The sequence below is a fragment of the Argentina anserina genome, chromosome 1, assembly GCF_933775445.1.
Source record: "Argentina anserina chromosome 1, drPotAnse1.1, whole genome shotgun sequence".
Lineage (NCBI taxonomy): Eukaryota > Viridiplantae > Streptophyta > Magnoliopsida > Rosales > Rosaceae > Argentina > Argentina anserina.
In genome coordinates this window covers 1-25,262 of record NC_065872.1, presented here as the reverse complement: position 1 = coordinate 25,262, position 25,262 = coordinate 1, and the positions used below count along the sequence as shown (strand labels likewise).

General features: G+C 40.0%; 1 protein-coding gene and 1 pseudogene across 1 annotated transcript; one reads left to right on the top strand and one right to left on the bottom strand.

Moving 5' to 3' along the window:
• The first annotated feature begins 13,699 nt into the window (after positions 1-13,699).
• LOC126782680 (uncharacterized) lies at positions 13,700-17,315 on the top strand. The gene is made up of 8 exons (XM_050507981.1): positions 13,700-13,902; positions 15,187-15,904; positions 16,145-16,273; positions 16,360-16,395; positions 16,521-16,625; positions 16,727-16,840; positions 16,942-17,031; positions 17,126-17,315. The coding sequence occupies exons 2-8, from the start codon at positions 15,758-15,760 to the stop codon at positions 17,219-17,221; spliced, it is 717 nt and encodes a 238-aa protein (XP_050363938.1). The 5' UTR covers positions 13,700-13,902; positions 15,187-15,757; the 3' UTR covers positions 17,222-17,315.
• A 12-nt stretch (positions 17,316-17,327) lies between these two features.
• On the bottom strand, positions 17,328-20,870 carry LOC126782689 (uncharacterized; annotated as a pseudogene).
• Positions 20,871-25,262: the final 4,392 nt, after the last annotated feature.

Genomic DNA, 25,262 nt, shown 5'->3' with positions numbered 1-25,262 from the left:
AGTCCCAACCTTTACGCGTTACCAGAAGACCGGTGAGTCCCCCCTTATTGTCTCAACCAAGTCACAACTTAATTCATATACAGGGTTAGCTAGTTGTATATATCAAGCTCTACTGGAGGGAGAGTTTTCCCAGTTCAGAAATTGTACTACTTACCTGTCCTACTCCCTATTAGAGTTTTGCTTGGTTTGAGTTTGATACTGATGTTGAGAATCCATAAAGCTTCATTCAACTACTTTCAGTTAAGTTGGTTACTTCACTAGATTATAATCATACAAATCTGATCTTTTGCATGATTGCAGGAATAGAGTTAGGCTGTTATCAATGTACAATTAAATCATGCCATGTTTTTTTCCCTAAAACATGTCATACTTTAATCCCTAAAACATGTCATTTTTATTCCCTAAAACATGCCATATTTTATGCCTTTAATGATCATCTTCTATTTAATTATTGCATGACTTGGCTCCATCTTTTTTTCTTTAATTATCTCTTTAATCCAATCTGAAAATAAGAAAATAAAATCATAAGTAAGAGATAATTAGTTTCAAAACCTAACAAGGATTCATAGTCAAACTAGGACTTTAAACCAATTATTTGTTTTAACTCATGTAAGCACAAAAATGCATCAAATACCACTCAAGACTCTTACTACGACTCAATAACTCAATAGTATAACAATAAGGGCTAAGAAAAGTACAAATTGAGGTAAAAACATGTTAAGAACGTCGCACAAAGTGCTCCTATCAATTACAATAATAAACTATTCAATTTTATCATTTATTATTACCATAAATTATTGTATATTCTTATATTGTTAGCTTGCAATAATTTATTCATATTTTTGACTGGTTGTAATATAAGTTTGAATTGTTCAAGAAAGTGTTATTTGGTTATGCAAATTTTCTGCCAAATCATGTTTTAGAGGATGAGATGGAGAAGCTATTGGAATAAAATTTGGGCAATTTGTTTCCAAAATCTCATTTTCCCCAAAATGCGTAATTTGTTAGAGATATTTAGGGTTTAGGGTTTAGGGTTTAGGGTTTAGGGTTTAGGGCTCAAATTCAATAGAAACTCGCATCAGAAAGCCGTTCAGAACAATACTCAAACGAGAATTGAAAATATACACAAATTGGAATAGTAAAGATACACAAACGATAAAAAGGTACTCAGTTTGAAAGAAACACTCTCCCACACTTGCAAAAGATACACAAATTGAATTCACATGTGTTTCTACTGAAAATATACACAAATTGAAATAGTAAAGATACGCAAACGATAGAAAGATACGCAGTTTGAAAGAAACACACTCCCACACTTGCAAAACTCTCAAATTCAATAGAAACTCGCATCAGAAAGATACTCAAACGAGAATTGAAAAGATACACAAATTGGAATAGTAAAGATACGCAAACGATAGAAAGATACGCAGTTTGAAAGAAACACACTCCCACACTTGCAAAACTCTCAAATTCAATAGAAACTCGCATCAGAAAGCCGTTCAGAAAGATACTCAAACGAGAATTGAAAAGTTACACAAATTGGAATAGTAAAGATACTTAAACGATAGAAAGATACGCAGTTTGAAAGAAACACACTCCCACACTTGCAAAACTCTCAAATTCAATAGAAACTTGCATCAGAACAATACTCAAACGAGAATTGAAAAGATACACAAATTGAAATAGTAAAGATACGCAAACGATAGAAAGATACTCAGTTTGAAAGAAACACACGCCCATAGAAAGATACGCAAACGATAGAAAGATACGTAGTTTCTATTGAATACGTATCTTTTCAAACTGTGTATCTTTCTATCGTTTGAGTATCTTTACTATTCTAATTTGTGTATCTTTTCAATTCTCGTTTGAGTATCTTTCTAAAGCGAGTTTCTATTGAATTTGAGAGTTTTGCAAGTGTGGGCGTGTGTTTCTTTCAAACTAAGTATCTTTCTATCGTTTGTGTATCTTTACTATTCCAATTTGTGTATCTTTTCAATTCTCGTTTGAGTATCTTTCTGATGCGAGTTTCTATTGAATTTGAAAGTTTGGCAAGTGTGGGAGTGTGTTTCTTTCAAACTCTGTATCTTTCTATCGTTTGCGTATCTTTACTAATCCAATTTGTGTAACTTTTCAATTCTCATTTGAGTATCTTTCTGAACGGCTTTCTAATGCGAGTTTCTATTGAATTTTAGAGTTTTGCAAGTGTGGGAGTGTGTTTCTTTCAAACTGCTCTTTCTATCGTTTGCGTATCTTTACTATTCCAATTTATGTATCTTTTCAATTCTCGTTTGAGTATCTTTCTGATGCAAGTTTCTATTGAATTTGAGAGTTTTGCAAGTGTGGGAGTGTGTTTCTTTCAAACTGCGTATCTTTCTATCGTTTGCGTATCTTTACTATTCCAATTTGTGTATCTTTTCAATTCTCGTTTGAGTATCTTTCTGAACGGCTTTCTGATGCGAGTTTCTATTGAATTTGAGAGTTTTGCAAGTGTGGATGTCTGTTTCTTTCAAACTGCGTATCTTTCTATCGTTTGCGTATCTTTACTATTCCAATTTGTGTATCTTTTCAATTCTCGTTTGAGTATCTTTCTGAACGGCTTTCTGATGCGAGTTTCTATTGAATTTGAGAGTTTTGCAAGTGTGGGAGTGTGTTTCTTTCAAACTGCGTATCTTTCTATCGTTTGCCTATCTTTACTATTGCAATTTGTGTGTTTCTTTCAAATCTCGTTTGAGTATCTTTCTGATGCGAGTGTGGGCGAGTGTTTTGCAAGTGTGAACGGCTTTCTGATGCGAGTTTCTATTGAATAGATACACAAACGAGTTATCTCAAATTTGAGAGTTTTGCAAGTGTGGGCGTGTGTTTCTTTCAAACTGTGTATCTTTCTATCGTTTGAGTATCTTTACTATTCCAATATGTGTATCTTTTCAAATCTCGTTTGAGTATCTTTCTGATGCGAGTTTCTATTGAATTTGAGAGTTTTTGCAAGTTTGGGAGTGTGTTTCTTTCAAACGAAAATACGAATAATAAAGATACGGCTTTTTCAAACTGAGTAACTTTATATCTTTCCATAGTCAGAAAAACTCTCAAATTTCAGATAACTCGTTTGTGTATCATTCAATAGAAACTCGCATCAGAAAGCCGTTCAGAAAGATACTCAAACGAGAATATAATGTGCCCATAGCTCTCTCTTAACTGAATGGATTACTCAAATCGAGTACCATTCTTTTTAATGCGAGTTTCTACTGAATTTGAGAGTTTTGCAAGTGTGGGAGTGTGTTTCTTTGAAACTGCGTATTTTTCTATCGTTTGCGTATCTTTACTATTCCAATTTGTGTAACTTTTCAATTCTCGTTTGAGTATCTTTCTGAACAGCTTTATAATGCGAGTTTCTACTGAATTTGAGAGTTTTGCAAGTGTGGGCGTGTGTTTCTTTCAAACTGTGTATCTTTCTATCGTTTGAGTATCTTTACTATTCCAATATGTGTATCTTTTCAATTCTCGTTTGAGTATCTTTCTGATTCGTTTGAGTTTCTCTCAATAGAAACTCGCATCAGAAATCCGTTCAAATAGGAATCGAAAAGATACACAAATTGGAATAGTAAAGATACGCAAACGATAGAAAGATACGCAGTTTGAAAGAAACACACTCCCTGTAATAATCCTAAAATTTCAAACAATATTAGTTTGATTTGAATTCTATAAAATTGCGAATTTTAATTAGAATGAATGTGATTGGTTGCGACGTTATGAAACGAGTAACGGATACGTTCTCGGAACGTTTAATTAGAAAAACGTTACGTTTCCGCAATTTATATGTCGACTTTTATTCCGTCGCTCGGTTGTGAATACTTTCTTCACGAAAGTTGTAGAGCTCATCGATACGAGTTCGTGAGTATGTGACGCGTTCTAATCGGATGTCGGACGTAGAAGTTATTAACGTCGGAAGTTAGTTTCCGATTTTGGAAACTAGTATATAAAGGGATTTTTAGCAGTTAGGTTTTCCAAAATTGGAAACTCTCTCTCTCTCCTCACTCTCTCCGTCTCCCTCTCTTCTCTGCCCCGAAAACTCTCTCCCTCACCTCAGAAAATCGCCTCTGTGCGATCTGCCTCCCTAGGCCGCCGTGACGTGCACCGCCCAGCCCTTCGACGTCGCAAGGACCTCTGCAGCCACCCTCCAGCCTGCCAGCTCGTGCTTCGCCTCCGTGAGGACCCCTGACGTCGCCACAGTCTCTGCAAGTCGCTGCGCCGATCCTCCTCGCCACCACCGTGCTCAAGGCGAGCTCTCCATCGTCGAATTGAGGTGAGGGTTAGCTTAATTAGGTTGTTGTGATGTTTGGATGTGATTTTTGTGGTTGTTGATTCGTGTTGGAGGAGATCGGAGGAGGAGGATTTTGAGGGAGATGCCGCCGCCTTAGGCGGCGCGTGTGGGCGTGTGGAGGGGGCTAGGCACGGCGTGAGGCCGTGGGAAGGAAGAGGGAAGGAAAACGGAGGTTTTGGGGACGGCGGTGTCGTGACACGCGTTGGGGTTAGCGTCGGCGCGTGTGCCCCACGCGCGGCCTGCCAGAGGTGGCGCGTGCATCCCACGCGCCGCCACGTGCAGCGGCGTGAACAATGTTTCCGGAAGGGTATTTTTGTAATTTATTTATGTACGGTAAATGTAAATGTAAATTTTATTTATGTACGATAAATGTAAATTTTATTTACGTACGTTAATTGTAAATGTAAATTACTTTTAGTAAAGGTAAAAAGTAATTTTAAAAGGGTAATTCGGTAATTATTATTTACTGAGACAGTACGTACTTTTGAATAGTATTTATACGTACAGAAATACGCAAATAGTATGTACTCGTACATAGATACGTATTGGATGTGTATTTGTACAGTAATACACAAATAGTAATTACGTGAACAGTGAATAGTGAACAGTAACACTGAATAGTAATGGTGAACAATAAATTCGTAAAACCAAATCTACCCTTGTGGTGATTCTAAGATTTTTGCAAGAGTTTTAAATATTGAAATACGACATGTATACAATATAGTTGATTACATATATATTGTATAAATGGTAATAAGTATATATATATAGTTTGCTATATTATATACTGTTATGAATACATTTGAAATTAGTCATTTCTATGACGAACATATGAATTAGTTTGTACATGACTTTAATATGAAGTTTGTTAAACGTTTTGTCTTCGGGCGTGTTTATAAATTATGACGTGTATATGATATAGTGGAGTATATATGTATTGTAATAATTGTAAATAAATACATATATATATATAGTTTGCTATATAATATATTGTTATGATTTTATCGTGATGATGTCATATTGAAGACAAGATTTTATCGAGCATGTGATTTTGATTTGTACAATATGATGTGACATTATTGTACGTGATTTAACATGGAGATTGTTAAAATGTGAGTTATCTTCGGACCTGATGTTTGGTACAATATGATGTGAGATTATTGTACGTGTTTGGCAAGTCGGAACCTAGCCTTTGGCCGGGCGAAAGTTACGATACAGTTAGAGCTCTACTCTGTCAGCTTGAGTCCTGCATGTGAGGTAACGGGTGGTTATCTGCTAATGAGTACTCATATTGTTTTGATATTGGGTAGCGGGTGGTTGCCCAATATCGGCGGTGTATTACGAGAGGGGTAACAGATGTGTACCAGCGATCTTGGTACCCGTAATATAAATGCATTTGGGTAACCAGAAGGGTTACTTAATTTCTCATGAGCGTTTTATTTCATATTTCTTTGGGACGACCAGATGGGCCGTCCATTGACTCATGAGTGCATTTATATTTGTTTGATTTCTGAATTTTCGTATATATTGATATGCGAGTTATATATTTTCATTTTACTCATACGAGCTGTAAAGCTTACCGGGTTTGTGTTTACAATCCCGGTGCACAAATTCAATGGTGTAGGGGATACTTCCGCAGGTGCTGATTAGTGGAGATTGAGAGACGACTCCGGAGGCTCGAAGTTGTTCGTTACCCTGCTTGTGGTGAGATTTCTAGAGTGGATTTGTGAGTGAGAATTTGTGAGCATTTATTTGTGAGATTTGTGAGAGATTGTGAGGAATATTACATTTCCATTTTATGTATGGATTATAAATTTGGTTTGTAATAATTGGTTTCTCTGAGTTGTATTGGGAACTCAGAAATGATCCGCTGTGACATTTTAAATGATTTCGATTTCATTGAGATTATTTTGTGTTTAACGACTTTAAAATTTTGAGTTTTTAAGCTCGAAATTTTGGGGTCGTTACAGTTGGTATCAGAGCCTAAATGTGTATTTGGCGATTATCAATATCATCCGGGAGCGATGATCCGACTGCAGGCGGGCACCCATCACATGCTTTAGGAGCCATACCTTATGGTTTGGTCCTCTAGGGAGTATCGTGATGATACTTCGATGTTTTATCTTGTTCTGAAATTTCATGTTGATATCTATTGAATCTGTTATGGTTGAATTCGAGACTTCACAAGTATTGACTAAGTGTTCCATTGTTTGAAGGTGATGAACACAGATAAGGGCCGAGGACAGGGCCGAGGACGGGCGAGAGGCCGAGGTCGAGGTAGGGCCGCAGGCCGAGTCCGCAACGTGGAGAACCTTTTTGAGGAGGCTGCTACACAAGAAGAGCAGGTTGAGCCAGCTACTGCAGTTAGAGATGACGGCCGAGTGTTGAAGCTGATCAAGGATATTAGTGCACTGTCAGCGCCAACTTTTCATGGAGGACTAGATCATATGGTAGCTGACCATTGGATCGAGGGTATGGACACTTATTTTGAGATGATAGAGTGCACAGAGATTGAGAAGAGAAAGATAGCTACATTCTTTCTAAAAGGTGATGCTCTCGACTGGTGGAAGAGCATGAGACAGACTGTGGATGTGTCTACATTCACATGGGGAGGTTTCACTACCATTTTCCGAGAGAAGTATTTTCCACCCTCTGTACAGGAGGACTCAGAGTTGGAGTTTTTGGCACTGGTACAGGGAGACATGACTGTTAGAGAGTATGATGCTCGATTTTCGCAGCTGTACCGGTATGTCAGGCTTATGGGTACGACCGCCTTAGCTCAGAAATATCTACGAGGGTTGAAACAGGAGTACAAGACCATGATATCAGTCCTTTGCCTGACTACTAAGGAGTTGATATTTGAGAGTGTCATGAGCTTGGAGCAAGCAAATAAGACACAAGCAGGAGATGTGGGAAGTAGGGATGCAAAGGGAAAAGGCAAGGCAATATGTACAGGTAGCGAGCACTCAGGACCGACGGGTAGGTCATGGAAGAGGCCAAGACCCCACTATCAGGGCCTGGCAGGGGCAACACCCCTAGCTATCAGGGCTGCACCAGTCAGACCATTGGCAACGGTGAGGTTTTATGGCTGCAACGAGATGGGCCATTACGCCTCAGCATGTCCGAAACCGAAGAGAGCAGGCTGCCACAGGTGCGGACAAGTGGGACACATAGCTCGAGATTGTACCCGACCTCTTCAGGGTAGACAGGAACGGCCGCAGAGACAGCTACCAGCGGGCCAAGCTAGATTGTTCGCAGTGGGTCAGCGAGACACATGGGTGGAAGGTACATTATCACTTTTTGACTACCTTGCTAGAGTACTGTTTGATACGGGAACATCGCATTCATTTATTGCTAGTTCGGTAGTAGAGTTGCTAGGGTTGATTCCTACACCTCTTGGGAACGCTTTATGTGTCACTTCGCCCCTCGGAGTGTCACTTGAGTTAAAGACAATCTTCAAAGCTTGTCCGATTTTGATTGGAAGTAGAGAGTTCTCTGTTTCGTTGATTGTGATTCCGGACCACACTTATGATGTGATCTTGGGGATTGATTGGTTGAGACCACAACAGACTGTGATTGATTGTTTTGACATGGTGGTGTCATTTCATAGACCTGGGGAGCCTGCGTTTCGTTATCGTTGCCTCAAGTCTGATAACGCCATGAGATCAGGAGTTTTGGCACATGTGGAGTCGGTGGATCAGAAAGTAACTATCGCAGACATTGTGGTAGTATCTGAGTTTGGTGAAGTGTTCCAAGAGATACCGGGGCTACCTCCTCGAAGAGTGGTAGATTTCTGCATTGATGTAGTACCTGGTACAACACCTGTGTCAAAGGCACCTTATACAATGGGGCAGAATGAACTTAAGGAGCTGAAGGTGCAGATCGATGAGCTATTAGACCAAGGGTTCATTAGACCTAGTGTTTCACCTTGGGGAGCACCTGTGTTATTCGTGAAGAAGAAAGATGGTTCTCTACGGTTATGTGTAGACTACAGAGAACTGAACAAGGTGACCATCAAGAATAGGTACCCCTTACCTAGGATTGATGACTTGTTCGATCAGCTCAAAGGTGCTACGGTGTTCTCTAAGATTGATTTGAGATCCGGTTATCATCAGCTCAGAGTGAAGGAAGAAGATATATCGAAGACAGCCTTCAGGACCCGGTATGGACATTATGAGTTTGTTGTCATGCCATTTGGTCTAACGAATGCACCAGCTGTCTTTATGAATTTGACGAACCAAGTATTTAGCCCGTACTTGGATGAGTTTGTTGTGGTGTTTGTGGATGACATTCTGATATACTCCAAGACACAAGAAGAACATGTGGTGCATCTGAGGACGGTGTTGCAGACCTTGAAGGAGGCGAGACTGTATGCCAAGCTAGAGAAGTGTGAATTCTGGAAAGAAGAGGTCAAATTCCTTGGTCATGTTGTCTCAAAAGATGGAGTACTAGTGGACCCGTCAAAGGTAGAGGCAGTAAAGAATTGGAGTCGTCTAAAGAACCCTACAGAGATTCGTAGTTTCCTCGGTTTGGCAGGTTACTATATGAGGTTTATCGAAGGGTTCTCTAGTATTGCATCTTCATTGACCAAGTTGACCAAGAAAGATACTCCGTTCGTGTGGACGGATGCTGGATGCATGTGAGGAAGCATTCAGCAAACTAAAGACCAGATTGACCACAGCCCCAGTGTTGACGATTCCATCAAGTGGTGGTGGCTATGTCATTTACAGTGATGCTTCGCTCCAAGGTTTGGGTTGTGTGTTGATGCAGCATGGAGGAGTGGTTGCTTATGGCTCGAGACAGTTGAAGATTCATGAGAAGAATTACCCAACACACGACCTAGAGCTTGCGGCAGTTGTGTTTGCCCTGAAGATTTGGAGACATTACTTGTATGGAGAGAAGTTTCAACTCTTTTCAGATCATAAGAGTTTGAAGTACTTGTTCTCTCAGAAGGAGCTGAATATGAGGCAGAGGAGATGGATGGAACTCCTCAAGGACTATGACTTCACATTAGAGTACCACCCGGGGAAGGCAAATGTGGTGGCCGATGCCTTGAGCAGGAAACCGAGAGGCGTGGTGGCTTCATTTATGGTCCAGGAATGGTTCATGCTCGAAACTGCATCAGAGTTTGATTTGGTACCATCGGGAGGAGAACCAAGAGTCTTTCTTGGTAGCGTCACGGTGCAACCCACATTGATCACGAGGATCATACAGGGTCAGGCGCGGGATAGACTCTCACAAGCTAAGTTGGCAGATCTTGTAGTTGATACGCTTGATGAGTGCCCTTCTGAGTGAAGAGTTGGACCCGATGGAGGGTTGAGGTTTGGGGCAAGATTGTGTGTCCCAGATTGTGATGATCTTCGGGAGGAGGTCCTTCGTACGGCACATCGATCATGTTATACCGTTCATCCAGGGAACACCAAGATGTACAAGGACTTATGCAGGCAATTCTGGTGGAACGGTATGAAGAAAGATGTAGCAGAGTTTGTATCGAAGTGCCTTACATGTCAGCAAGTGAAAGCAGAACATCAACGACCAGCTGGCATGTTGAAACCACTGACTATCCCTCTTTGGAAGTGGGAGGAGATATCTATGGATTTTGTGACCGGATTGCCTAGATCGAAGAAGGGTCACGATGTCATATGGGTGATTGTCGATCGGTTGACGAAGTCGGCTCACTTTCTTCCAGTGTCGATGAAGTACTCCGTGGACGTGCTTGGGAAACTATATGTGGATGAGGTAGTGAGACTTCATGGTGCTCCAGTTTCTATTGTTTCTGATCGAGATGCACATTTCACTTCGAAGTTCTGGGGTGGTTTGCAGAAGGCGATGGGCACTACCCTGGATATGAGTACAGTTTTTCACCCTCATACGGATGGGCAGACGGAAAGGGTGAATCAGGTGATGGAAGACATGTTGGGAGCATGTGTGCTGGATTTCAAGGGTGGCTGGGAAGATCATTTGAGATTGATTGAGTTTGCCTACAACAACAGTTACCATTCTAGCATTGGCATGGCACCTTATGAGGCACTTTATGGTAGACCATGTCGATCTCCGATCTGTTGGGCCGAAGTTGGTGATGAGGCACTGATGGGTCCATAGGTGGTTTAGGAAACCACGGAGAAGATCTCGATCATTCGGGATAGAATCCGGACCGCTTAGAGCAGACAGAAGAGCTATGCGGACTTGAAGAGGAGACATGTGGAATTTGAGATCGGTGATCATGTGTTCTTGAAAGTTTCACCTATGAGAGGTGTAGTGAGATTCGGCAAGAAGGGAAAGTTGACACCGAGGTACGTTGGGCCCTTTGAGATACTTGAGAAGGTGGGCGAACTAGCATATCGACTAGCCTTGCCTACTAGCATGTCGGGCGTTCACAACGTCTTCCACATTTCCATGCTGAGGAAGTATGTACCAGATGAGTCACATGTGATCGATCATAGCACCATTGAAGTGAAGGAAAATGCCACATTTGTTGTCGAGCCGGTTCGTATTCTGGATAGATCCACAAAGAAGCTTCGGAGGAAAGAAGTTGAGCTAGTCAAGGTATTGTGGAGTCACCACGATGAGGGTGATGCATCTTGGGAGCTGGAGTCGGACATGATGACCAGATATCCACAGTTGTTTGTTGAGTGAGTTTGAATTTCGAGACGAAATTCATTTAAGGGGGGTAGATTGTAATAACCCTAAAATTTCAAACAATATTAGTTTGATTTGAATTCTATAAAATTGCGAATTTTAATTAGAATGAATGTGATTGGTTGCGACGTTATGAAACGAGTAACGGATACGTTCTCGGAACGTTTAATTAGAAAAACGTTACGTTTCCGCAATTTATATGTCGACTTTTATTCTGTCGCTCGGTTGTGAAAACTTTTTTCACGAAAGTTGTAGAGCTCGTCGATACGAGTTCGTGAGTATGTGACGCGTTCTAATCGGATGTCGGACGTAGAAGTTATTAACGTCGGAAGTTAGTTTCCGATTTTGGAAACTAGTATATAAAGGGATTTTTAGCAGTTAGGGTTTCCAAAATTGGAAACTCTCTCTCTCTCCTCACTCTCTCCGCCTCCCTCTCTTCTCTCCCCTGAAAACTCTCTCCCTCACCTCAGAAAATCGCCTCCGTGCGATCTGCCTCCCTAGGCCGCTGTGACGTGCACCGCCCAGCTCTCCGACGTCGCAAGGACCTCTGCAGCCACCCTCCAGCCTGCCAGCTCGTGCTTCGCCTCCGTGAGGACCCCCGACGTCGCCACAGTCTCTGCAAGTCGCAGCGCCGATCCTCCTCGCCACCACCACTGCGTATCTTTCTATCGTTGGAGCCTTTTTACTATTCCAATTTGTGTATCTTTTCAAATCTCGTTTGTGTATCTTTCTGATGCGAGTTTCTATTGAATTTGATAGTTTTGCAAGTGTGGGAGTGTGTTTCTTTCAAACTGCGTATCTTTCTATCGTTTGCGTATCTTTACTATTCCAATTTGTGTATCTTTTCAATTCTCGTTTGAGTATCTTTCTGATGCGAGTTTCTATTGAATTTGAGAGTTTTGCAAGTGTGGGAGTGTGTTTCTTTCAAACTGCGTATCTTTCTATCGTTTAAGTATCTTTACTATTCCAATTTGTGTAACTTTTCAATTCTCGTTTGAGTATCTTTCTGAACGGCTTTCTGATGCGAGTTTCTATTGAATTTGAGAGTTTTGCAAGTGTGGGAGTGTGTTTCTTTCAAACTGCGTATCTTTCTATCGTTTGCGTATCTTTACTATTCCAATTTGTGTATCTTTTCAATTCTCGTTTGAGTATCTTTCTGATGCGAGTTTCTATTGAATTTGAGAGTTTTGCAAGTGTGGGAGTGTGTTTCTTTCAAACTGCGTATCTTTCTATCGTTTGCGTATCTTTAGTATTTTGGGCTTGCTCTTGCTTAAAGGTGAGGTAAGCAAATGTGTGACCATTTCAACACTAATTTATCAAACCATTGTCCGTTTAGTACAAAATTCAAAAATTTATTTTCTTTGAAGACTATTTTTCCCTTGCATCTTATTTTACATAGATTTACTTTTTATAATTAAGTGTGTTATAATTAAGTTTATTCCTCGGTCACCGGATTGTTGTCACCGAAAAATTACTAACCCCCAGTAATCACGTTACTGATCTCAATAATCTGTAAAATCTCTTTACAACACATTACTGACACCCAGTAATCACTCTAAAATCTCTTTACAACACATTATTGACCCTCAGTATTCTTTACAAATACATTACTCACTCCCAGTAATCTTTACAAACACATTACTAGAAGCCAAATCCTGCTTCCACTTATCAAACGAAGAACACAATCACCACAGCCTCTCCTTCTCTCCGTTGCCGACAACCCACTTTAGATTTCAAGCTCCCTTCGCTGCTTCTCCTGCCACATCCTCCTCCGATCCTCCAACCGCTCCTCTCCCTCACTCCGCAACGGCGCCACTCTAGAGCTCAAACTCTTGCCGCCGGCAAGTCTCTTCCACACCTCCTTCCTCCTCAAGTCACATCTTCCAAATTTATTCGCCCCGGCTCCGTCTCCCTGTCGTCAAAGACTGAGCAATATGCTTATTAGAGTTCCAACTGGACGACGACCTCCGCCTCCACCTACTTTGCTCGACCCTTTCCACGTCGACTGCATCGACACCTGGCTTGTCGGTGAATCGCTGATCAATCTGATTGGGCGCGCCAAGATCTTTCGTTCCAACTTGGACTTCCTCGTCAGGCATCAAGCGTTGGGCGTCGATGGAGAGAGAGAGAGAGAGAGAGAGAGAGAGAGAGAGAGAGAGAGAGAGAGAGAGAGAGAGGGTAGTTGAAAGAAATTGAGGGTAATTTTGTATTTTGAAATGGGCACGTGATTACGAAATTGTCATGTTTTCTAGGATTTTTGTGCATTTGGACATTTTCTCTTAATTATTTAGTGTCCAATTAATATGTCTCTAGTTCATAATTGGTATCAAACCTAATAGGTTGAAACTTGAAACACAATTGATGGACAATAATTGCCTCCTAAAAAGTTTGGAAGTGAATGGAAAGGCATGTTAAATGTGAAAGTGATCATGCAAGACAGTGACTTTTGTTCGTGATATGTGAGGTATGTTTCATGATACCTCTCATTCGATTCTTGAGGCCAAATTCAGAAGCATGCTTATCTTAACATTCCCCCCAAACAACACAGCCTTTCTGAACATTGGATGTGTTTATTTATGACGGGCTCCATGACAACACCGAATTTGTCAAAATGACGCCTTTTTTTTTTTTGGACAGGTAAAAACGACGCCGTTTTCTTTGGACAGGTAAAACGACGCCGTTGGTGTCTCCATAAAGACAGTAGGACTAAATTCTCTGAGTAGAAGCCAGAAGATACTTGAACCTTCCATCTAAACCCACAGCAAACAACAGAATCGGATCTTCATCAAATCTCTGTGAAACCCACAGCAAACATCTAAATCCTCCATCTAAACTAAATTTTCTCAGTAGAAGCTAGAAGATATTAGAACCTTCCATCTAAATACACATCAGTCACTTTGGTTTACCTTTGGGTTTTAGGGTTAACTGTGAAGCTACGTTTCAAGGTAACCTACTCTTCATTGTTTCAGATTTGCTTGCTTCTGGAAGTAAGCTTGGGATGGGATGTCTCTCTTTCGATTGTTGTTAATTTCGCTGTTTATGCTTTATAGTTGTGATCATGTTTGTGTTTAGATGAAAATTGTTAGTGATATGTATTGGGTCTTTGTAAATTGGTGTTTAAGTATCCGTACAACTATCATATGTGACCAGTAGTTTGAATTTTCGTTAATGAATTTGAACTAGTGTTGGAAATGTTGCTCAATCTACTGCTGTGTTTTAGTTTTGATCCTTTTTATCTTGTTAGTTTTCGATTTTATATGGTGAGTTTTGTGTTTCAAGTTCAGGATTTTTTTTACCTAGATAATACTGATGGATTCTCTGGTTTTCAAATCGTCCCAGTGTCTAGTCTTTACTATATGTTACATGTTGCCACTTTATGTTTTTTTGGGGGGCGTTCTTGTTGATGAAAGTTCAGATTTGTATTTTCAGAGGTCTTTGATGTCTTACCCATTTTGTATTCGCTAGACCCGGCTTTAAAGTTTGCTACTAAGATAAAAGTTTGTTTTCAGCGCATCCAATTTCTTTCTGGTAGGTGTATGTTTAACTTTCTAAAATGGAATTTCATCCGCAGAATCAGACAGCATTTGGTGTAATATTTGCAATAGGTAGACACTATTTTTGGTGTTCATTTTGATGAGCTAGCTGCCACCCTTATTCTCCTTTTAAAAAACCTCTATACTGGCTAGCTTTCTTTTCAGTGGGTATTCATTGTTGTGGTTCTTCTTTTCGAAAACTAGATACTAGCTAACAATTAGGGGTAAGCTGAATGTGCAACATGAATATCAGCAAAAAAAAAAAAAGGATCAACTAGTATGTTTCAAATCGTTTCTGTCGCCTTTTTTTTTCTCCCCACCAGCACATTAATGTTTCATAATGCTTCTTAATAAAGCTTAGAATGTCCCTCCTTTTAATTTGGTGTTTGCTTGATTTACTTTCGTACTTTTGTTCATCTGTCTGGTAAATTTTTTCTATTGGTTTTAATGCTTAGAGTGGATTTCAAGTCAAGTTCATATTGGTGTTAAAAAAACTGTTAATTGGGATCAGAATCTGTTTATATTTCTAATTGAGATTAGTGTGTAAAAATCTGATGTATATCATGTCTAGAAGACCATTAAGCTGAATTCCATTCATATATGGCTATGACACTATTATGTTAATGTGGAGATGGATTGGTGTTGGGTTTTCTACTGACTTTGTGTATGAGCTATTAATCTGTATTGTCCTTCTAGGTTTCAATGGCTGGAAGGGGTGGGATGAGATCTAGTCTTCACGCGCTCAATGCGGTGATGTTTGATTGCAACAAGAAACTAGCTAAGAACGACCTTTTGGAGGTGGAAAAGCACCTGGCTAGAACTCCATTTTGGAGTATTATAAAAAAATGCCAGCTGCTCACCCAGGCACAGTGTCGTAAAAAAGACTCGGATTTTCAGCTGATGATTGGGCTATACAAGGAGGAGGAGAGAGGTTTCCTGTTTCCTAATGGATCCTTGCATAGGATCAAGGAGCAGCAGGTGGTCGATATCCTCGGGCTGAACCTGGAAGGGGAGATATATAACCTCAGTTCTCACTCCACTAGACTAGGAAACAACTTGTTGATCGATGATTGCTTTCCTAATGAGAAGAGTCTGCATGTAGCAGAGGTGAAGTCTGCCCTTACTAATGCTTTGGAGACAGATCCCGTAAATCACTATAGGATTGCCTGTCTTATAGTGATGTTTCTGTTTGCGACGTTTTTTTTTCTGTGAAACGGGATCCGGTTTGAAGTGGAGTTTAGTTGCAGCATGTACTGACTTGGAAGAAATGTCAAAATATTCTTGGGGGAAAATGACATTAGACTATTTGCTTGCTCATCTAGGCAAGCACGCGAAGGACAAGGACACTAAGGACATGGGCACGAAGAGTGAAACCCAGAAGGTCGTTGTATCTGGATGTATGCCCCTAGTCATGGTAAGGACTAGAGATGTGTGAATAATATCAATTTTTTCTACTAATTAATTACTTGTTTCTTTCATTGGTTTCAATATTGGTTGGTAAGGACTAGAAATTTGTGAATAATATCAATTTTTTCAACTAATTAATTACTTGTTTCTTTCATTGGTTTCAGTATTGGTTGGTAAGGACTAGAAATTTGTGAATAGTATCAATTTTTTCAACTAATTAATTACTTGTTTCTTTCATTGGTTTTAGTATTGGTTGGCTGACCAAATACAAATTCAGGATGCTGCTATTGCGAAACATAAAGATGAAACACCAACTTTTGTGAGATGTCAGTTCAACAAGCTGCATTTAGACAAGCTAACTAATGAGCAGATAGAGGTAAAGAAAGGAAAACAGAAAATCGAATTGACTGTTTAAATTTGTTCTAGTATAACATTGTTGATTCTTTGTCTAATTAAATGCAGAGAATGTTTCCCCACATAACAGAAGATGTGTCTGAGGTAGACTTTCTAACTCCAACTTTTGGGAATTGGCTCAGTTCTTCGTATGTTTTTAGTAGCTTTCTGGCTCAAGTTTAGAAACTTTCTTTGCTTGACTTTCGCTAATTGATTCCAGTATCTGTTAGGCTGCACCGCCAGAGAAGAGCTTAGAAGCAGAGTTGGCAAAGCTGAGTATTGAAACGGTACAAAAAAATGACGAGACCAATCTGGTTGGTGGAGTAGACAACCAGGTATTTTGTTGGCAAAAATATATCAAATGTTATCCATTCAGTATCATGTTAATTCAAGGGATAGAAAATCACCTTGGGCTGTGGTGTGATATTTTATGTAGGTCTTGGACAATCTCAGAAATAAGATAGAGCATGCTACTGAGGAGTTGAAAGGATTGAATGAAACTATACTGAAGAAAACCATATCCGCATGTGACAAAACGAAAGAAAATAAGGTAATCCTTTCAAAATATGAATCTGGTGCAGGAATGTTTATTTTCCCCTTGTTTTTGGGAACAAAATAGAGAAATATATCCAACGTGATTTTTCTCTGCAGATTGTTTCACTTGAGCGAGAGAACAAAGTTCTTAAAACGATGCTCGAAGGAGCTAATCAAGAATTAGAACTTTTGAGGTCAACCCTTGAGGTAATAATTTTATTTTGTTTTCTGGCTTGGATGTAATTTGCTTCGAGTTTTTTTGCATTTGAGGATTTTTTATAATTAATATGTTTGATTTCAGGACATGAGTAAAGAGAAGGAATTCCTAAAGACCCTGGCTGCAACGGCAGAAAGTTGGAAGTTTTGGGATAACAATTTGTATACTGTTATAACCTAATGGAGATCAAAGTTTGAGGGAAGGCATTGCATTGCATATGAGAGGTGGCTAAGGCAATTCTCTGTTGCTTAAGAATGGTTCTGTAACTGTACTTTTAGCTGGTTAAGGCAAAAGAGAATTGCCTTAGCCACCTCTCATATGCAATGCAATGCCTTCCCTCAAACTTTAATCTCCATTAGGTTATAGCAGTATACAAATTGTTATCCCAAAACTTCCAACTTTTTGCCGTTGCAGCCAGGGTCTTTAGGAATTCCTTCTCTTTACTCATGTCCTGAAATCAAACATATTAATTATAAAGAATCCTCAAATGCAAAAAAACTCGAAGCAAATTACATCCAAGCAAGAAAACAAAATAAAATTATTACCTCAAGGGTTGACCTCATAAGTTCTAATTCTTGATTAGCTCCTTCGAGCATCGTTTTAAGAACTTTGTTCTCTCGCTCAAGTGAAACAATCTGCAGAGAAAAATCACGTTGGATATATTTCTCTATTTTGTTCCCAAAAACAAGGGGAAAATAAACATTCCTGCACCAGATTCATATTTCGAAAGGATTACCTTATTTTCTTTCGTTTTGTCACAGGCGGATATGGTTTTCTTCAGTATAGTTTCATTCAATCCTTTCAACTCCTCAGTAGCATGCTCTATCTTATTTCTGAGATTGTCCAAGACCTACATAAAATATCACACCACAGCCCAAGGTGATTTTTTATCCCTTGAATTAACATGATACTGAATGGATAACATTTGATATATTTTTGCCAACAAAATACCTGGTTGTCTACTCCACCAACCAGATTGGTCTCGTCATTTTTAGGGTTTAGGGTTTAGGGCAAAGGAAATTCAAGCACTTCATCAATACGATCTGACACAGCAGAATCAAGATCACGAGGACGGTTTGTGGCAAGGGCAAGGACTATGTCCTTGGACTGGTCACCAGTGCGAAACAGGAGAGCATTGAGTGCACTTCTTTGAGCTTCACTCATGTAGGTTTTATTCCGCCTACAAGTTCATTCAACACAGAATGATCACATTCAACTCTCAGTTGATTTTCTCAGTGAATCAATCTAGCTACAGTTCTCATATACAATATTGAAACTAGCTTAGATCAATTCATGCATGTGAATAATATGACTTACTCGCACAAAAATGCGTCAGCTTCATCAATGAAAAGCAACAAGCCCCTGCGTGACTTTTTGGCCCAATCAAATAACTCGTGTATCTTGGTAACAGCCTGTGGTCCAAGTGGAGCAACATCCCCTCCGGTCATCAGTGCGTAATCCAATCCCTTAAAAAAGACATCAGATATAAAGATGAGTGAAGTAATGTTAATAATTGATCAATCAAAAGATGACATCCATAACCCATTGCAGTATTAACATAATAGCAGATGTCCGTATATTCACCCAAATTTAGCAATCAAGATAAACACACTGCTGCCAAGCGATAATATCAAAAATCAACTTAGCAGATTATAAGAATAAATAAAGTCACATCAAAACTGCAATTCCCAAATATGTATATTACTAAGTTGTCATCTCTTCTTGACAGCAACCCCACTTTACCAAATAAGCCTTACACCAAGATCATAGGAATCAAAGCTGAATATGCAACTAATGTGGGCATAATATCAGATCTCATACCGATTTATGAGCCATTTCTCTAGCAGCCATTGTTTTCCCTGTTCCAGGAGGACCATAGAAGAGCATGTTTCTAAAGGGCGCCTGATGAGATTTTGTATTGGCAGTTGCACCGGCCAAATGTTCTATTCTTTTCTGAAGAGAAGGGTGTAAAACCACATCACCAAAGGGTTTCCCATTCTTTGTAGACGGGGAACGTGAAACTAACCCTGACCAAGGATATTTCCCTTTAGAGGACTCTCTAATAAGAGATGGTTGTCCCAATATTCTGTCGACATAGCTCCATATCACCTTTGCACCTTCCCTGTAGTGGAGAATGAAAACAAATGAAAATCACGAAGAGGAACAGGCAAGTTATTGCAACAGGCCTGTGATTTCTATCCTTAGAATTTAACACGCACCTTGTCGTATAAACGCCTGCAGCTAGAGCTGTCACTCCCCCAACAGCGACAACTAATTTATTCTGATCAGTCAGAATGGCTTTTAGTCCACCTGCAAAAGATGACCAATTCTACATCAATACAGTTTACAAATATCGTTAATTGCATTAGTTCTAACTTTGTTGTTTGTTGTTGGCAGACAGAACCAACCCCCTTTTGATTAAAAGAAGATCCTAAAGGCACACTTACAATCTACAATATCGCAAATTTATAATTCAAATAGTTTCAAGGACAATGAAGACTTTAATAAAATCCAAAAGTATAGGAACAAGATACAGTACCTCCAATATGATCAAAAGTTGTATTTATGGCAGCAACCCATTTCTCTCTCTCGGCATTTGCCCGGTCAACTAGTATTCGCCTGTTAACCTCTTCAGCTAGTTTTGCTTCATGTGCTCTCCCTTCTGCTTCTGCAAATGCCCTCACTCTTATTGTTTCACGTTCAATCTCAGCCTTTTCTTTCTGTCTGACGACGCTGTGCTTGGATTTGTTCTTCTGTCGCCCGCCGAGCTTGCTCCTGTCTGATGGATGATTCTTCTTGCATCTTTACAAGCTCTCTATTCCTATCTCTGTGGTATTCATTCTCTGCCTATAGCAAAAACAACAGAACACAATCAAATATTTGTCTGTTTTCTTTTTTATTAAAAAAAAACAAAACTACAGTACGTATCTGAAAAGGATCCCAGTTTACACATGCCTGCATCCTCTTCCTTTTCAACTCATCTTCATAGCGAGCCATTTGAGATTTCGTTTGCGCTTGATGTTGAGCTAGTTTCTTTTGCTCGTCATAGATGACCCTTTGCCTCTCCTGTCAAGCAATAAAGTAGATGAGTTGAGCACATTATCCAACTCTACTGACACCAATAAGGAGAGCCCAATAGAGAAATAAGTACAAACTTACAGATTCAGCCTGAGCTTGCATGGCCTTAAACTCTGCCTCCTTTGCAGACAACTCAACCTGCGTCGTCTCTTCTTGCTTCTTCAAGACTTCAAATATCTATATATATACCAAAACCAATCAGTTCCTTCAAGCTAGAATCAATCACTAACAGAATCCCATTGCTTTCTAGAGCACAAAAATAATACATAGCCAAAAGCACACTCCTTTGGTATTAATTTTTCACATACTGATTGACTTAAGATAATATCAACAACACCAAAAATCAAAGCTTTAATAGAACAAAAAGAACAAACTCGAGAGAATTGGAGTCACCTTTTTGGGGTCCTTGGAGTTGCTGATTTCTTTGGCGTACTTGGCGCCGCGCTCGAGGGGGTCGGGATCGAACCCGGCCGAGGTGGTCCTGGGGTAGTCATTGCGAGGTTTCGGCGGCGGCGGAGGAGGAGCTTCAGCAGCGGGCGGCGAATTGGGCGGCGGAGATTGCACGGGGTTATCCTTGGGAGAAGGAGAAGGAGAAGAGAAGGAAGGGAAGGTGAAAGGGCCGTCGGCATAGGCAGTGGCGGGGTTGGACAAGGAGGCGGAGGCGGAGGCGGAGGCGGCTGCGGCTGCGATGAGCCCTAGAGCATAAGTCCTCGCCATTATTATTAGTATTATTATTGGGTTTATTAACACAAAGTCAAAAAAAAAGGGGGGTGGGAGTTAGGGTATTGGGTTTTAGAGAGGTTTATTGGGGAAAATGCTGTCTTGAAGAGCAAGACAATATGGTATTCCCGAAGTGAAGGGAGCCATAGAAAACGGTAGAGGAGTCGCAAGCTCAGGGTTTTGGTAGGGTTTGTGTCTTCCGTCTTTTCATTGTAGGGCGGGTTTTAGGTTGGACCCGGGTCTCTTGTTACAGTAAATTGCAGCATGACAGGCCTTAACTATCTGGGTTGGGCTTGATTAGGTCACACCGTCAGTGCAATTTCCTTGTAGAGGTCATAAAGCAATCTTGTTCATAAAACTCAAGAATTTGTGAAAGAGATTTTGGGGCACAAGAGATTTCATTTGTTAATAGTAATACAAACAAGATTTGACATGTTGTGGCATGTCCTTACATTCTACGAGTGTCCTCGTGGCGCTTTGCAACATACAATGCATGCAAACTTTGTAGATTTCTACTTAAATTTTCATGTTTCTTAATTTCATGGTTTCATCGTTTATTTATTTATAGGAATTTCATGATTTCATCGTTGCTAAAGCGAACTCTTTTGCATCCTAGTATTCTGAACTGATGCAATACCAGAATTAACTTTAGATGGATTTTTTTAATCAGTTAATTGCTTATCCAAGATACTGTTTGATATAAACTTCAATTAGTTCCATTGTAATTTTAATACAAGGGCGCACTTGAAAATACTTGTACCATTCTCACAGTGATCTACGTAATCAAGAAACGACCATATATCTCAGATAAAATTCATTGAGTACGTATGGTATTGCTTTTAAAACCAGAATTCAATGTTCAGTCCAAAGTATTGGAGATTATGTTACTGTTTCAGATTCTATCTTCTGATGCGCCGAACGACCTTATCCTGACACAGATTGTATGCATTTACGATGATGGTACTTTAGAATTGCCTACCATGCTTTCTATGGATTCTCACCGTCTACTTTGTCCGTTGGAACAGTATGTATATTTGTAGTATTGTCTTAACTACACTGAAACTTACTCTTTCTTGAGTTCTATGTCAGGGCTGGCTTTTTTAGCCAATAGGCCCCTTTTCTGCTATCCAGATATGTTATGCTTCTCGCAGTTTAGAGTTTTTGTACGCCAAATTTGTTGTTGGATCATTCGTACTTTTTAAAGTGAAACAGTTATATAAAATCCATCTTGACCTCATTCATCTTTCCTACACCATTTCGAATCCCAGTAAGTGTAGTGAGTCAATTCATGCATAATCCCAGTGAGGACCACATGGATGCTGTTGTAAGGATTTTGAGGTATTTAAAATCAGATCCGGGGAGAGGAGTAATGTTCTCTAAGCACAATAATATCCTCGAAATTTGTAGCTTCACATATGCAGACTGGGCTGGAAATATTACAGATCGAAGATCCACATCAGGGTACTTTACCTTTGTTGGAGGTAATATTGTTACATGGAAGAGTAAGAAATAAAATGTGGTAGCACGATCTAGTGCTGAAGCAAAATACAGAGGTATGGCTCATGGAGTGTGCGAATTGTTATGGCTTAGAAGTTTGTTACAAGATTTGGGTATTAAGCCTGAATGTGCTATGCAGCTGTACTGTGACAACAAGGCAGCCATTGATATCTCCCATAATCCTGTGCAACATGATCGTACAAAACATGTGGAGGTTGATCGTCACTTTATAAAGGAGAAGCTAGACGCGAAGATCATCAGTTTTCCTTTTGTTTATACAGAATAGCAACTTGCCGATATGCTTATAAAAAGACTGTTAAAAAATGCCTTTTATGATTCACTTAGCAAGTTCGGCACGGTTGATATGTATGCACCAACTTGAGGGGGAGTGTCGGCGTGAATTAGACCGAGAATCACGGAGTAATTAGTGGTAGTTAGTGCTAGAAATAGTGCTAAATTAGTGTATATAAACAAGTGTAATCCGTGTATGAATCAATTAAGCAAGAACACTAACCTTTCAACTACTTTAACTCGACCGAACTAATCGACAGCTTTATTTGTGAAAACCCAATTTCTTGAAGCTAGTTTATACAGAATCAAAGTAAACTTCACGGTAATTACTCACATAATGATAGTGATAATAACAAAAATTAGAACCCGAATCCTTCTGAATTCAATTTCTGCTCAACGCATTTTTCGGTGTAGTTTTAGATTTTATCGGCTTGATTTTTTCGTATCGGGGATTTTGTGGAGGGAAAGATGACAATGAGATAGTAAGGGAAAAAAGAAACGGAGGGTTTAGGGTTTAGGGTTTTAGGGTTTTAGGGTTTAGGGTTTAGGGTTTTAGGGTTTAGGGTTTAGGGTTTAGGGTTTTAGGGTTTAGGGTTTAGGGTTTAGGGTTTTAGGGTTTAGGGTTTAGGGTTTAGGGTTTAGGGTTTAGGGTTTAGGGTTTAGGGTTTAGGGTTTAGGGTTTAGGGTTTAGGGTTTAGGGTTTAGGGTTTAGGGTTTAGGGTTTAGGGTTTAGGGTTTAGGGTTTAGGGTTTAGGGTTTAGGGTTTAGGGTTTAGGGTTTAGGGTTTAGGGTTTAGGGTTTAGGGTTTAGGGTTTAGGGTTTAGGGTTTAGGGTTTAGGGTTTAGGGTTTAGGGTTTAGGGTTTAGGGTTTAGGGTTTAGGGTTTAGGGTTTAGGGTTTAGGGTTTAGGGTTTAGGGTTTAGGGTTTAGGGTTTAGGGTTTAGGGTTTAGGGTTTAGGGTTTAGGGTTTAGGGTTTAGGGTTTAGGGTTTAGGGTTTAGGGTTTAGGGTTTAGGGTTTAGGGTTTAGGGTTTAGGGTTTAGGGTTTAGGGTTTAGGGTTTAGGGTTTAGGGTTTAGGGTTTAGGGTTTAGGGTTTAGGGTTTAGGGTTTAGGGTTTAGGGTTTAGGGTTTAGGGTTTAGGGTTTAGGGTTTAGGGTTTAGGGTTTAGGGTTTAGGGTTTAGGGTTTAGGGTTTAGGGTTTAGGGTTTAGGGTTTAGGGTTTAGGGTTTAGGGTTTAGGGTTTAGGGTTTAGGGTTTAGGGTTTAGGGTTTAGGGTTTAGGGTTTAGGGTTTAGGGTTTAGGGTTTAGGGTTTAGGGTTTAGGGTTTAGGGTTTAGGGTTTAGGGTTTAGGGTTTAGGGTTTAGGGTTTAGGGTTTAGGGTTTAGGGTTTAGGGTTTAGGGTTTAGGGTTTAGGGTTTAGGGTTTAGGGTTTAGGGTTTAGGGTTTAGGGTTTAGGGTTTAGGGTTTAGGGTTTAGGGTTTAGGGTTTAGGGTTTAGGGTTTAGGGTTTAGGGTTTAGGGTTTAGGGTTTAGGGTTTAGGGTTTAGGGTTTAGGGTTTAGGGTTTAGGGTTTAGGGTTTAGGGTTTAGGGTTTAGGGTTTAGGGTTTAGGGTTTAGGGTTTAGGGTTTAGGGTTTAGGGTTTAGGGTTTAGGGTTTAGGGTTTAGGGTTTAGGGTTTAGGGTTTAGGGTTTAGGGTTTAGGGTTTAGGGTTTAGGGTTTAGGGTTTAGGGTTTAGGGTTTAGGGTTTAGGGTTTAGGGTTTAGGGTTTAGGGTTTAGGGTTTAGGGTTTAGGGTTTAGGGTTTAGGGTTTAGGGTTTAGGGTTTAGGGTTTAGGGTTTAGGGTTTAGGGTTTAGGGTTTAGGGTTTAGGGTTTAGGGTTTAGGGTTTAGGGTTTAGGGTTTAGGGTTTAGGGTTTAGGGTTTAGGGTTTAGGGTTTAGGGTTTAGGGTTTAGGGTTTAGGGTTTAGGGTTTAGGGTTTAGGGTTTAGGGTTTAGGGTTTAGGGTTTAGGGTTTAGGGTTTAGGGTTTAGGGTTTAGGGTTTAGGGTTTAGGGTTTAGGGTTTAGGGTTTAGGGTTTAGGGTTTAGGGTTTAGGGTTTAGGGTTTAGGGTTTAGGGTTTAGGGTTTAGGGTTTAGGGTTTAGGGTTTAGGGTTTAGGGTTTAGGGTTTAGGGTTTAGGGTTTAGGGTTTAGGGTTTAGGGTTTAGGGTTTAGGGTTTAGGGTTTAGGGTTTAGGGTTTAGGGTTTAGGGTTTAGGGTTTAGGGTTTAGGGTTTAGGGTTTAGGGTTTAGGGTTTAGGGTTTAGGGTTTAGGGTTTAGGGTTTAGGGTTTAGGGTTTAGGGTTTAGGGTTTAGGGTTTAGGGTTTAGGGTTTAGGGTTTAGGGTTTAGGGTTTAGGGTTTAGGGTTTAGGGTTTAGGGTTTAGGGTTTAGGGTTTAGGGTTTAGGGTTTAGGGTTTAGGGTTTAGGGTTTAGGGTTTAGGGTTTAGGGTTTAGGGTTTAGGGTTTAGGGTTTAGGGTTTAGGGTTTAGGGTTTAGGGTTTAGGGTTTAGGGTTTAGGGTTTAGGGTTTAGGGTTTTTAGGGTTTAGGGTTTAGGGTTTAGGGTTTAGGGTTTTAGGGTTTAGGGTTTAGGGTTTAGGG

Coding starts and splice junctions, on each gene's coding strand:
- LOC126782680 (XM_050507981.1), top strand. CDS start 15,758: ATGTCAAAATATTCTTGGGGGAAAATGACATTAGACTATTTGCTTGCT. Junction 16,396..16,520: donor TAACAGAAGATGTGTCTGAG/GTAGACTTTCTA, acceptor AGTATCTGTTAG/GCTGCACCGCCAGAGAAGAG. Junction 17,032..17,125: donor TTTTGAGGTCAACCCTTGAG/GTAATAATTTTA, acceptor GTTTGATTTCAG/GACATGAGTAAAGAGAAGGA.